The sequence below is a fragment of the Rhincodon typus genome, chromosome 25 (assembly GCF_021869965.1).
Source record: "Rhincodon typus isolate 14 chromosome 25, sRhiTyp1.1, whole genome shotgun sequence".
NCBI classification, from domain to species: domain Eukaryota; kingdom Metazoa; phylum Chordata; class Chondrichthyes; order Orectolobiformes; family Rhincodontidae; genus Rhincodon; species Rhincodon typus.
In genome coordinates, this window is record NC_063356.1 from 24,763,393 (window position 1) to 24,778,495 (window position 15,103).

The following is a 15,103-nucleotide window of genomic DNA, read 5'->3' on the forward strand; positions in this document are numbered from 1 at the left end:
ATTCTGTGATCTTTGCTCTATTTTTAAAAAAAATTGCTGGAAGTCAACCCCACCTACAAAGCCGCTACCTCTCCAGTTCAAACCAATCATCGTAGGAAGTTTCCACCAACTGAACCTATTTGCAACATTCAAAGAGGTTCTTAAAATTAAGCTGTTTTTCTTTTAAGTTTGTGCATGCCAATATGTACATATTAAAAGGCTTTTATGTCTTGTTTTAATTTTACAAGAATTAGGTCATTGAGAAATTACACAAATAACTGGTAAATGGCTCTGAACGTTTTTTAATAATAATTTTCAAATATTTAAGATTAAATGGCTGACCAGAAACCATCACAAAATGCTTAAATTTTTTTTTGGCAATCTTTTTCTTAGTTATATACCAGAATACCACTGGTAAACATCTCAAGGAATAATTCTAAGAATTTTTTTTTCAAAGAAAAATTTCATTCTCAGTGCCCCATTAAACTGGTTCATGGCAAAATACCAATGACTTTGAATGAAAACTTGAGAAAAAAAAACTTCCCAAAAATAACAGAACTTTAAGCATCACCAATTATGCTGAAAGGGGAGACCACTGTATACTTCCAAAAATTGACATTAGTCCAAAATAACTCATAGCAAATGCTTTGAGCACATCTGTACTAATTGACAGTTGAACTTCGAATGAGTTCTCCTCAGTTATGCAGACCTATTTTAAAGTTATGTTTGAACCAAAGTTGTACCAGCATACATCAAATACAGACTTGTCACAAAATAACCACAAAAGTAAAACAATTGCTCTGTTGTAGTAAACACTATTGTGCTGCTAAAGCTCTTTTTTTAATTGCTAAGAAGCAACATGAAAAAAAACAGTTACACTTCTGTTTGCCTCTAAAGATCTGTCACCAAGACCTTTTCAAAAATATACATCTAAACACTGAAGTTCATCAAGATGCCACAGAGAAACTGAACTTTATTTTAAAAAACATTACCAATTTAGAAAAAAAAACATTAACAAAACAAAAAAAAAATCAACTGAAAGCATGGATTACTTCAAAATTCATTATACCTATGTCATCAAGATATTTTTTGGATTTCCAATTGCCGTCCTCTGCATTAGGGTGGCCAGCCGGGTCCTTTGATTCAATACTGCTACTGTCTCGCTTCATTTCTCCTCTGAAAGATGATAACAGAAAGATTCAATGATCTGATGCAAAATTCAGCTTCTTATGAATGAAATCTATAACTTACCTTTCAAGAATATTTGTATACAAGACCTTTCTGACGAACATTGTTCTTTTTAATCAAACTATCACTGAATCACAATTTTTATTTCTCTAGGAATTATTTTGTAAGCTATTATTGTAATAATGGGCAGAACTAATAAGGCTATTACCTTAAAAATGCAGTATTTATTGGAAAGGATAGCCATTTGCAGAAAAGCCAAATTCTGGCTGTAATTGCAAGGAACTAATTACAAGTATTAAAAAGCATTCAATGGACAAGTCATTACGGAGAGCACAATGACAGTCTAACAAACCCTGAGATAGTTGTGCAAATTCATAGTATGACTACCATCGCTCTTAAAATAACATAGACCGAGAATAAGATTGTACTTATTTAAATGCAAAGAGAACCTTTGTCCTCTAAGGTCTTAAAGAATGATGCAGGAGGACATCTCAGGAAAAATATCCCTAATTAAGGTGAAAAAGCTAGAATTAGGGCTTTTGCTTATAATGTGAACAGACTTTTTGGCAACAAATGGTGGAGATCATTCACTGACCTTCTGTTCATTTCATTTTCTTGATTTTTTTTTACTTTCTCTCTGCAGAAGGTATTCCTTTATACTGGGTATAACCAAACTGGCACTTTGTAGCTAATATTCAGGAAGTGGTTATAATCTTTTGTTGAAGTTAATAATCTTTTTAATGGCTTCAGCTAACACACCGTGTGAATGACTGTGATACCACCAGGAATGAATCTCTCAGGGCAGAAGTACAGTATATAGTTGATAATCTAACTTTTATGATGATACAGTTTTGTGTAGCAATTGGCCACATTTTCTCTGTTTAATGCTCAAGCAGATGAAGGTTATCCAGATTTTCTAAATGAATCTGAAACATCAGCAGTCAGGTTAGCTTCCCAGGTCGTGGTTGATGACGACAAATGATGTCAATATGAGGGTGTGCCATTGAGAGGTGGAACTTGTTAGTTTGTGGGATGTGGTGTGTATTTCAGCAGGGGTTATGCGATTTCAGATGGATGCCTGCTTTGTTTTGAGGCCTTGTGTCAGTGGCAGTGATTTGTTAGCTGTCAGGAGGTGATGTTCCTTGAGAAGGATGCTTTTTACTTGGACATTAGGAACTTCAACGCATTCTAATGCAGGAGGCCACATTTGCTGTGTTGGTCTATTTTATAGTAGCAGCTCTTCTCTTTCAGTCCAAGATCTAGAAGCTTGGATTTTTTTGATAGTGTTTAAGTGGGTAAAGAGTTTTGAAAATTATATCTTGTGCATCAGCAAATTGATTGACTGTGAGAATTAATGCCAACACAGTGTATTTTTCAGTGAGAGACACGAAGAGACTATCCCCCCTCCCTTAATTTTGCTGTTGCCTGTGAGTGTTATTGAAATAAACTGTAGTTCATTTAGCACTGACATCAGTGGATGTAACACATGCTGGACATCAAACTGGGGTAAATAAACTTTGACTGTAAGTGAAAGAACACACACTAAAACTATGCATATTAAGAAAGCTGTGGTAAATCATGATAATATGAAAGCTGGAGAATTATATTGTAAATACCGTGTGGGGCTGAAGGAACACTGCAGTTCAGGTGGCATCAGAGGAGCAGGAAAGTCGACATTTCGAGTCGGGACCCTTCGTCAGGACCTGATGAAGTCCTGAATAAGGATGCAAATCTGAAACGTTGACTTTCCCGCATCTCTGATGCTGCCTGACCTGCAGTGTTCCTCCAGCTCCACAGTGTATTGACTCTGACTCCAGCATGTGCAGTTTTTGCTATCTCTGAATTATAATGTAAACCAAGAAGGCTTTTTGTCCAATTATCTACTTCAAGTCAATACATCAATCAATGTGTTTTCTTTAAAATAATGGATTGGTTAGATTTCCAAGCATTTCATATTAATGCAACATTTAATTTAATATGATTTATCTTCAATTAACAAATATACCTTTTTTGAGACTAAGAATATTGTTAATATTTCGGAGTAGTTTCCTTTATTTTGCACATGTAATTCATACTATGTCTAAAAAGTGCATGCACAGTAATCGATAATTGAAGTTGGTTGCAATGAAATATTTTCAATATGCATATGGGTCAAGTGAACCCTCAGCTCATATTAGCCAAAAATGAATTTTCATCAATGCTAGTCTGGCCTCACTCAAGATCATTAGCCAGATGAGCAAAATCAGTTGACTTGCAGTTGTAGTATAAGAGTTTGAAAGAGTTCATGACTGGAAAAGGAAAACACTTTGCTGATGCAAGGAATCACGTGAGAGAGAGACTTAAGTGAGAAGCACTGTGGCTTCAATAGAGTTAGTTATACATCTGCACAGCTGTATATACTTCCTTCATACATAATAAACTAGCTATTATTCACATCTACTGAAAAACTGGTATTCTCTCTTAGTTACACTGAACAAACACACAACAGTAAAGGAAGCAGTACAAGCATAAAATGTCCTAATATTGTGAGTCATCCTATTATCAATTGGCTGATTTTTGGACTCACAGTGAGGAAGGCCAACATCAAGTGAGGAAGCTGAGTGAATTTACTCTGGCTTTTAACTCAGCCACATTATTACATTAGTAACTCAGCAGGTCTGGCTGCAGCTGTGGAGGCGCAAAAAACGTTAATGCTTCAAATCTACATTAAACATGAAACATTAACTCTGTTTCTTACTCCGTAGATTCTGCTCAACCTGCTAGGTTTCTCCAGCAATTCCCATGTTGTTTCAGATTTCCAGCATCCAACAGTTTTTTTGTTGTAATATGTCATTTACATCCTGACTTCAGATTTCCAGACCAATTTTGTAGCTGTTGAGTCTGATTATGACCCACATCTGAACATTCAAGCCTCACTGTTTAAATTAGTACATGCAAAGGACAGAATAGATCCTTTCTAAGATTGTTAGAAGAGAGATGATCAGCAGAGTTTCTGACCCAATCAGGGACTGAAAAGAGGCAGATGGGCCCCTGAAAAATACTGGCACCGAATGACATATGGGTTTCCTAAACTCATTCCTCACGTTGGTCAGTTTGATTGAGGGAGCAAGACTATCTGCCCTCGAGAAGCAGGAAGCCAATTACACTTAATAGCTTTGTAAAAGATCAGTAAGTCAACCTGCAGTTTCCTAACACAGTTCAATTTCCTGGAAACTGGCTACCAGCAGCAGAACATATAAACTTTAGTTCAAATCTCTTTTGTTCAGTCATCCCCATTGTCGTTTCTCACCCAGCTAATAGACATTGGCATTAAAGGTAGCCTCAGGGCTACCGGAATCATGTCTGAATAATTCCATCCCAGATGTCACTGGCATCTAGCTGAGTTGACTTAGCTGGACCTAAGTCACATCAGGTTCATCCCCCTCTTCTTGTTTCTCCTCCTCCTCTTTTTAGCTCATCCGAACTGCAGTGTGGTCATCACCTTCCCCTTCCTGTGGTACTGATCCTCTCAGTGTACTATGATGTAAGACATATCGTTCATCAATCCCTGCTACTGTGGGCTGAACAGTACTCCACACTTGCCCAGTCTTAACATCACATTTTCAGCAACTCAAGGACTTGTTTAGTGATCGCCCACGTGGCTTCGCTTATAACGTGGCTGGGCTCCAAAAGGAAGATGGGTTTGATTGCTGGAGTCAAATCATCTTACTCCAAGGACATCGCTGCAGGAATTTTTCAGGGTAGTGTCCTAAGCCTAAAAAATGCAATTGTTTCATCGATAACCTTCCCTGTATCATAAGATAACAGTGGGCTGTCCACTGAACAAAGCTCATGAATTCTTAGATATTGAAGCAGGCCGTGTCCATTTCTGAATAACACTCAGAATGGAGCTGATGTGACAAGTTAGGCTGACATCACATAAGTGCTGCCACAAACATCCCCTAAAAGAGTTAATCTAACAATTGTCTTTTCATATTCAATGGCATTACCATCACAGAATTACTCACTACCAACATCCTGGCAATTACCGTTGATCAGAGACTGAACTGGACTGGTCATATAAACGTCGTGGCTTAGTACAGCAGGTCAGAGGCTTGGAATTCTGCTGTGAGTAACTCACCACTTAACTCCCCAAGAGCCTGTCCACTGAAGTAGCTCAAAAAAGCAGCTGGCATGATCAATATTCTATCCACCATATTAAATATGCTCTCACGCCATCATTGGTGCATAATGGCACCAGGGTAAATTATATGCAGGATGCACTGCATAAACTTGCCAAGACCCCTACATCCTTCTGAAGCTATCGTGGCAGGTGAATGGAAACCCCACAACTGGAGGTACCTCTTCCCCTGCCTATCATACGCCACTTAGAAATATATCACCATTCCTTCAAAGTTGCTGGAAACAATCTGAAAACTCTGAACTGTACTGTTGATTCACTAAACAGACAACAGTGAGTCAATAAGTCGACTCCCAACTACCTTCTCCAAGGCATTTAGAAATGGACAATAAATGTTGGCCTTACTCGTAACACACATGTCCCATGAAAGAATAAAAAAGAAATCACAGGTTATAAGCAGCCAGATGCTCAAAGCATAGCCCTTGTCTCCAAGGAATCATCTGCTGACTGAAGTTGGAGATGCGAAGATCTGTGAGAGATTTGACTGGTGCAAAATGAAAGCATCATGACAGTTCCTTCCACAAACATGCAAACATGTGGCGTTCATCTATTACCTGAATATTTATGGAGTGGAATTGCTTTTTGACTGAATGATTCTTGTTGGGTGATCTGAAGGCTCTTTGGCAGTTTTTTATTCATTTGCCATGTGGGCATTGCTGGCAATGTCAGCATTTATTGCCTGCCCCAAATTTCCCTCAAACAGAGTAGTTGTTAGGGTATTTCAGAGGAAAGTTAAGAGTCAACCACATTTTGGCAGCTCTCAAGCCAAACCAGGCGAGGACAACAGATTTCCTTCCATAAAGGACATTAGTGAATTGGATGTGTTTTTAAACAGTTTAAAAATCATTAGCTGGCTGGATAGAATAGATAGGAAGACTCATAAAAGGAACAAAAATGGGAGGGCATCAATATAAAGTGAGGTGCAAAAGAAGCAAGGGTGATGTATGAAAAAATAATCTTCACCCAGTGAGTAGTCAGGGTATGGAATGCACTGCCTAGAAATGTAGTGGAGGCATTCAAAACAGCATTGGATGATTAGTTGGGTGGAAATAGGGTGCATCAAGAAAAAGCAGGAGACTGGTAAGAATACATGTTTGAAGAGCTGGTTCAGACATGATGGATTGAATGGCCTCTTTCTATGCCATAATAATTCTGTGAACACATGGCATCATTAATCAAACTAGTTTTCAATTCCAGATTTTATTTTATTAACTGCATTTGTTTATTGAAATTAAATTCCATTGGGATTTGAACCCATGTCTCTAGGACATTAGTCTGGGCCTTTGAATTACATGTCCAGGTAAAATGCCACTAAGCAACTGTCTCCCCCTCTCCCAGTCTAGTCCTTGGACTCATCAGTTGCTAATGGATAAAAGCAGTGAGCCTGGCAAACAGGTATCAGTCACCTAGGAGATAAACCAATGAGTGGCAAAATATGAATGACAGCACCAGATCTCTTTAAGGAGCCAGAGTTGCAGAAATTTAAGACTGTGGTGATCTCAACTGTTACAGGCAATGTATGTCCACCTTGTTCATTTGTATGGCATTCACATTTCAGGAAGCTTCAGGTGATGGCAATGACTTGCCAAGAAAATCCGAGGCCTCTAAGGCACTGATGCTCAGACCTGTCCAAAAAAAACCCTGATCTTTAGCCCTTATACCCTGGTTAAATATCAGCCCTGAAAACTGGAGTTCAACGTTCATTCACTCCACTCCACATTCAGTGGAGTGTCAGGTGACTGAGAAGAAAGCAACCATTTGGTAACACTGCTGTTACAAAGCTTGTTCCTCAGTAGAGGGCCGAAGTTAGAGCTGTTGCCATTCTGCAGAGAAAGCAGACAGCTGCGAAGTGTAGATTAAAGTCAAAAAGTCCAAAGTAGCAGAGATGACCTCCCACATTTTAGGAATTACCTCAAAAACAAAACAAAACTGCACTCTCAGAGCAATATGGCCTCTTGCATAATAATGGGATTCTATGATTCTATATTGGTAAGGCAAACCAGTTGACATAGCTCTGCACTTAAAGGTTCCCCCACCCCACCCCTGTTAGTTTGAAATTCTGGTCAATCCCTGTCATGTTCCTAGAAACTGAAAGAATTGCGGATGCTGTAAATCAGAAATTGCTGGAAAAGCTCAGCAGGTCTGGCAACATCAGTGGAGAGAAATCAGAGTTAATGGTTCAGGTTCTGAGGAAGGTCACCGGACCCAAAATGTTAACTCTGATTTCTCTTCACAGATATTGCTAGACCTGCTGAACTTTTCCAGCAATTTCTGTTTTTGTTCCTGTCATATTCTTGCTTTGTTGAACCAGGTATATTTCGATCAGTCCATGTATAGACAGTTAGAAGCAGAATCAAGCGTTAAAGCTGTCATTAAATTGCTTGCATAGTTAACACTCAAAGCAACCTGTCCCACAGTTAGACTCATGCACTGTTGAATGCAGACTTTGGAGTTTCCCACCAGACTCCTGATGTACTGGTGAATGTTGCTACTTCCCAACACAACCCAATAGCTGCTTTCCCCATGCAGCTTTAAAGGTGATCAATCTGATCCCACTACTATTTAGGCCCTCAAACACTTTATTTATGTTGAATCCTAGGGTTATAAGCTTTTCACAAAAGTTATAATTACCTGATACAATTTAAAGTGTTAGTTGGAAATTTATAAACAAGTACCCAGAGCTTGTTTTTTCTTGAATAGTGTCAAATTGATTCACATAGAATTCTTGACAGTTAGAACTAGAAACAAGCTTTTGCAAATGCGTCCAACTTTAGAATAGAAAGCTGTCCAAGCCCTCTTTTCCTTTATTAGAACATGTTTGTCCAGTTAAAAAGTCATTCTGAAATACTAAAATTACTGATCGTTTTCATATTTATTATGTAATAAAAATGCAGTTCATAATTACCCCCTTCAAAGTCGACACGGGAAATGGAACTTTGGGTGGATTTACTCAAAGAAGAGGAGTTGCAGGTTCCAAGTAATGGGGGAGGTCCAAGATACATGGAACTAACATGTCCAGGAGTGAGGACAGTCAAATTGAATTTTAAATGTCTGCCAACTTGGTTCATCAATCTTGCCTCAAATGATGTGTTCTTCATGGATCCCTCTCAAAAATTATTCCGCGCCTGTATCTAATTTATTTCTTGGATTCACTTGTGCGTTTGTGCATCAATCATAATTTGGGCTTTGACACTGCTCTTTTGCATTAGTGCTATAATGTTGCGTATTAGTACTTAAAGTACCAAAGTGTGGCTCCCGTTCAAGTAGAATTGGCTGTACCATATCCCAACTGCTAGGATGTTCAACTGAATCCTACAGGTCTAAAAACAGTGATGCTATTTTTTGCAAAAGTAAAGCATACTCCTGCCCATTTTCATCCCATATGAAGACATTGCTTCCTCATAAACAGTTCAGAACACCACAGAGAAATTTTATCATTCTCATTCCAATCAATATTTCAAAAAACCCTCCAATATTTCTCCACAAATAAATCTCCAAATCATCCACATTAGTGAGTCAGATTTGAGCTCAAATCTAAGATAAATTATTTCCAGTGTCAGAAGGCTCAGTTATCAAAGGGCACAGATTATAATTAGCAAAAGTACTGAAACAAGACAATGAGCATTATTTTTATATGGTGAATGGTTTTATTCTGAAATGCACTGATTGAAGGAAAGATGGAAGAAGATTCAAAAGGGAATTAAGTAAATGCTTCAGGGAAATAAATTGTAGGGCTATGTGAAAATAACAGAGGATTGGGAGTAATTATGTAGTGCTTCCAAAATATCGTTAAAAGTACAATGCCCTTATTCTGTGATAGATCATTCTGTGACTCTATGTACTTTAGAATAGTACAACTGTTACTTACTCTCCTATTCTCTAAAAGTGATCCTGCTTTAGACTGAACATGTAATCTCACATTGTGCTATAGAGAGAACAGAGTACCTCTACGTGTCATTCAAACAGGAAACATTGGATTACAGTGGGACAGTGCTTCCAAAGTACACTAAATGGAGTATACACAAGCTACATGCCTGTACACTTAACCTCAGCCTTGTCAGGATGCAGGCCATCTGCAAGATTTTCCCCCAGGCTTCATTACATCCTGTCATAATCTGTATCCTGCTCACATTTTGACCAAATAAAAATAGAATGCACCTTATTGTCTTCAAAGGTTTTGCAGGAGACAGAGACTGTGCTTCCCTTTTAAGTGACAAATTAAAAGTGGTTAGATGTTCCAACTTGTTTTATTTTCCTCTCCTGAACAGCTGCTTGTTGAAGGAAGGATATTGGAACAGGGTAAAGGAAACACCTACTTTGCAATATTTTTAGCCTCCAAGGAAGCTCAAAAAGGGTATTTGAGCTGGTGGTTAGGAAATGCAACAAGAAAAATACTCAAAACTGCTGCGCCATTTAATTCACAAATGTATTAATGTTTTTTTTTATAGGACGTGCTATGGATATCCAGCTACTTTCTCAACAAAGCTATTTCCTAATTTGATGGTTTCATTGACAGCTGACAGTAAGCAGAAATCGTAGCCATCTCAGTGGTGAAAACTAAAGAAAATTCTCCCTGGTGGATTATCGTACAGAACACGGTAGCCTGTTACAGAGAGACATTAGCTACAATTTGAATGATTGTATGCTGCATCTTCATTGCTGCTCACTACATTGTATGAGCCAGGTGAACTCTTGGTCATCATAAGTTAGATTTGCTGCTATCATTCTCCTTTTAGGTTTTTAATCTACAAGGCCCACTTGACCTAGTGGCATGGAGGAAAACCATTACTGAAAAGAACCTATTGCCTTGAATGTGATTTTATTTATTGTGTGATAGCAACAATGTACAATTTACATTTGCATGACAGACATTTTTGCTATGACTACGAGGAGATGTCGATGGTGGCTTTACCTCCTTCATGATCAAAACCAGTTCTTCTTACCCTTATAATATCATTACATTGGGTGGAGCTTAATACATTCCTCAGCATTCATCTTTTCAAAACACATGCTCAATGCCTACCTCCTCCCAAACTTTTATTCCATTTGTGGTTTATACTTAATTTTAATATTATTTAGTTTAGAGATGGATTTTGAGCCGGTGGCACGTGGGTTTGGTCTGTGAAGGGATTGAATGATTAACTGGTTAGCATTTCTGTAGCCATTCTGTAGCATTTCTGGTTTTCAAACATGTTATGAGAGACAAACTTCCTGGAGAATAAAGGGATTGCAATTTTCTCTGGAAGAGATTTTACAAGCAAACAAAGTAAAAAGTGTTGTGCATTAGGTTTCAGTTAGAAGATTCTGAAATTGTTTTTTTTGGCTTGGGGAGAAAAGGACTAAGCTTGAAGAATGCCCTTTTGGCTTCAGTTTTGCAGAAATTTTGGCTGAATGTGAATGTGTAAGACAGTTAGTCTTGAAGAAAGGGGATATTTTAGCACCGTCAATAAATATATTTCCTCGATGTAAGGGGGCTTAGTTTTAAAGTTTCAGACCAGATGTGTTGGGTTAAAAGTCTGAAGAGGTGATTTAAATTTGTGGAAATTTAAGCTCTGTTGTATGAAGACTGAAGGAAGAGGCCGTTATAGTCTCAAGACTGGGAATTGATACCACAGTTGAATTATAGGTGTAATTGAGCAGGGAATTCTCTCTGATGTGATTACAGTAAACGGGTTGATGTTGGGTCGAATGGAACTGTATTTTGCTCTGTGTTTTAACATCTATAAACCTGTGTTATATATAAATAGTTTGCTTTATTCTATTTTGATCATCACTTTTTACATGATAAACATCTATTTTATTGTTAAAATCAAATCTGCAGCATTGACAGCTTGTGATTCAGTGAAAGATCACCTCATTAAGATCAAACAAAATACGATCTATCAAGCCAAGTTTCAGTCTGCTTGGATCTAACAAGTCCTTTAACTAATTCAGCCAGGATCAAAACACCTTATTAACATTTCTAAACTTATGTACATAACTTCATTTACCGCAACCCATCTTTCCCCAAGCCTCAACTTCCCAATTCAGGAAGTGAACAAGTTTCCTTATTCTTCTAGAACACATTCTGGTCAGACTTGGAACATGATTTGATGTTTGGCTGGACGACTGTTTACTTAGGTTCTGTTCATGGCCCTGCGAAGTATGTCAGCATTGCATCCATCATTAGATTCATATCCAATCAAATATTCACAAATGAAATGGGATTCCTTTGGTTCCTTTATAAAACTTCATCAGCTGTACCTAATTATAGCTACTGGGTAAGTGAGTAGGCCTCGAGCTCAGAATCTATTAGGGCAGCACGGTCGCTCAGTGGTTAGCACTGTTGCCTCACAGCACCAGGGACCTAGGTTCAATTCCAGCCTCGGACGACTGACTGTGTGGAGTTTGCACATTCTCCCCGTGTCGGCATGAGTTTCCTCCGGGTGCTCCGGTTTCCTCCTACAGTCCAAAGACGTGCAGGCTAGGTGGATTGGCCATGCTAAATTGCCCGTAGTGTTCAGGGATGTGTAGATTAGGTGGGTTATAGGGGGATGGGTCTGGGCGGGTTGCTCCGAGGGTCGGCATGAACTTGTTAGGTCGAAGGACCTGGTTCCACACTGTAGGGATTCTATGATGATGATGAAAACTGTTCATGGTATTCCAGATATGGTCTCCCTAGCACCTTGTATAGTTGCAATAAGACTTCCCTACTCTTCTACTCCAACCCCTTTGAAATAAGGATCAAACATTGCACTACTCTTTCTGATTACATGCTGAACGTGTGTGCTAGCTTTGTGTTTCATGTGCAACTACCCGCATATCGCTTTATACTCCATTTGCCAACATTTTGCCCACTTAATTAACCTGTCATCAATATCTCTCTATAAACAGTTCATATCCCTCTCGCAACTTACCTTTCCACCTAATTTTGTGTCATCTGCAAATTTGGCTACAGTACATTGGCTTCCTTCCTTCAAGTCAGGAATATATTAGTATGATGGCAATGCTCGTTCTGAGCTCTAAGAACATTGCTTATATCTAGCTTTCTCTGTTTGTAACAGTGCCATTTTATTTTAAAGCTCCTCCATGTCAGCACCTGAATCACAACCCAAGACAGTTCATTGGCACTCTGCAATCTGTTATTGCCAAGTGTGACTAATGTTCCAGTCGCATGCGACTTTTAGCTCACATTTGCTTCAACAATTTTCTTACCAGTCTGAAATATTTTCAGCATTGATTTTCATTTTGCCTTATTGAATCTTGCCATGATTTTCTCTTCTGCAAGCTTCTGGACTGTCCAGCTCTTTCAACCGTTGTGTTCTGCACAAGTCATTTTTTTAAGGCTGTATCCGGAACAATCTCCTGAGATCATTAGAGTTCACGCTGCTGTCTACTTTTTTGAGTGATGTAACTAAATTGGATTCCAATCTACACCATTGCTCATCATGTTATATGGTGCAGATTACTGCATGACAGCAATTAGGTACAATAGACATTGTTAAACAGGTTATCATTATATATAGGTGGTAGACTTGCTTCCTTCAAGATACAGAAATGTTCTCAACACCAAAGAGTGGTCACATCATTAGTTTGCACACTTCAACTAGAATGCACCTCCCTTTCAGCAGGTGAAGGTTACCATTAAGCAATGCAGGCTGCTTTTGAGTGGTTATAAGAAGTTAACAAAATACAGTCCACTGTAGATGCATAGACCAAACAACAGTGGAGTTAAAACAAGCTGCATGTAGAAATCATTCTCATACAGCTGTATTTGCATAAATAAATGCAGATTAATTACGCATCACTGCACTCATTTTCAGGGGCTACCCAATTTAGACACCAACTATTTTATACCAACTGTATTTTTTTAAAAATTTGCTCTCTGGATTGGGCAATTCTTGCAAAATCACAATTTTTAAATTGTCTATCTCCTTTTTGTCCTGAGAAAGTGGTTGGCCTATCTTGAACTGCTCCTTCCTTATGGTCCTTCCTCAATGGAGTTCAGCACACACAACTTTCATCCACATCAATGTAAAAATGGCACATTACGAATGGTTGTGGTTTGAGGGGAAACTTGTATTGAATGGTATTTTATCATGCTGTTTGTTCTCTTCAATGTAAAGGTTAAAGAACTTGGACTACTGTTGAAATGAGCTTGATTGATCATTGTGAAGCCTCTTTTTGACCTGATACTATTACCACAGGCACTTCCCCCCAAGAACATTATCACCATGACAGTGTCTATTCATTTACTAGAGTCCTGGAATATAGTACCAGATACATAAATGTTGTGGATACGAGAATAGGTCAAAGGCTGGAAATTCTGTGGTGAGTAACTCACCTCTTAAATCCCCAAAGCATGTCCACCATCTACAAGTATACATGTCAGGACTGCAATGGAATTCTCCCCACTTGCTTGGATGTATGCAGCTCCAAAAATTCTCAAGAAGCTTGACACTATCTAGGACAAACAGTCGCTGTCTGTTTGACCGGTACCTCCTCCAACAACTTCAACATTTACTTTCTCTAGGACGAATGCACAGAGGCAAAAATATGTATCATCTACAAGGTGCCCTGCTGCAATTCACCAAGGATTCTTTGACAGAACCTTCTAAACCAGCTAGACCAACACATACCAACTAGAAGTAAAAGGGGCGTAGTTGCAGAAAACATCATTTGACTAGGAAATACAAGGTTGATGCCTCACTGTCACCCAGTTGAAACCCTGGAACTCCCTCTCCAACAGCACTGTGGTGTACTTGCATCCCATGGACTGCAGCAATTCAAGATGGCAGCTCATCACCTTCATAAAGTCAATGTGGAATGAACAATAAATGCTGGCTTAGCCAGCAACACACAGCCCAAGAACCATTCTTAAAAAACAGTAATAGTGAAAGGGGGGAGATAGTAGGAACTGCAGATGCTGGAGAAGCCAAGTCAACAAGGTGCAGAGCTGGATGAACACAGCAGGCCAAGCAGCATCATAGGAGCAGGAAGGCTGACATTTCGGGCCTAGACCCTTCTTCAGAAATGGGAGAGGGTAAGGGGGTTCTGAAATAAATAGGGAGAGAGGGGGAGGGGGATAGAAGATGGATAGAGGAGAGGATAGGTGGAGAGGAAACAGACAGGTCGAAGAAGCGGGGATGGAGCCAGTAAAGGTGAGTGTAGGTGGGGAGTTAGGGAGGAGATAGGTCAGTCCAGGGGGGACGGACAGGTCAAGGGGGGGGGATGAGGTTGGTCGGTAGGAGATGGGGGTGTGGCTTGAGGTGGGAGGAGGGGATAAGTGGGAGGAAGAACAGGTTAGGGAGGCGGGGACGAGCTGGGCTGGTTTTGGGATGTGGTAGGGGGAGGGGAGATTTTGAAACTTGTGAATTCCACATTGATACCATTGGGCTGCAGGGTTCCCAAGCGGAATATGAGTTGCTGTTCCTGCAACCTTCGGGTAGCATCGTTGTGGCACTGCAGGAGGCCCAGGATGGACATGTCGTCTGAGGAATGGGAGGGGGAGTTGAAATGGTTCGCGACTGGGAGGTGCAGTTGTTTATTGCAAACCGAGCGTAGGTGTTCTGCAAAGCGGTCCCCAAGCCTCCGCTTGGTTTCCTCGATGTACAGGAGGCCACAAAGGGGACAGCGAATGCAGTATACCACATTGGCAGATGTGCAGGTGAACATCTGCTTGATGTGGAAAGTCTTCTTGGGGCCTGGGATGGGGGTGAGGGAGGAGGTATGGGGGCAGGTGTAGCACTTCCTGCGGTTGCAGGGAAAAGTGCCGGG

The 15,103-nt window shown here is 39.6% G+C and overlaps 1 protein-coding gene across 1 annotated transcript in view; it reads right to left on the bottom strand.

The window, feature by feature from the left end:
* The window catches only part of LOC109936459 (neuron navigator 1-like), a 471,148-nt gene that overhangs the window by 388,560 nt on the left and 67,485 nt on the right, over nt 1-15,103 (bottom strand). The window contains exon 4 of the mRNA XM_048612092.1: nt 1,049-1,155. Within this exon, the coding sequence (XP_048468049.1) occupies nt 1,049-1,155 (107 nt within the window). The remainder of the gene's footprint in view (nt 1-1,048; nt 1,156-15,103) is intronic.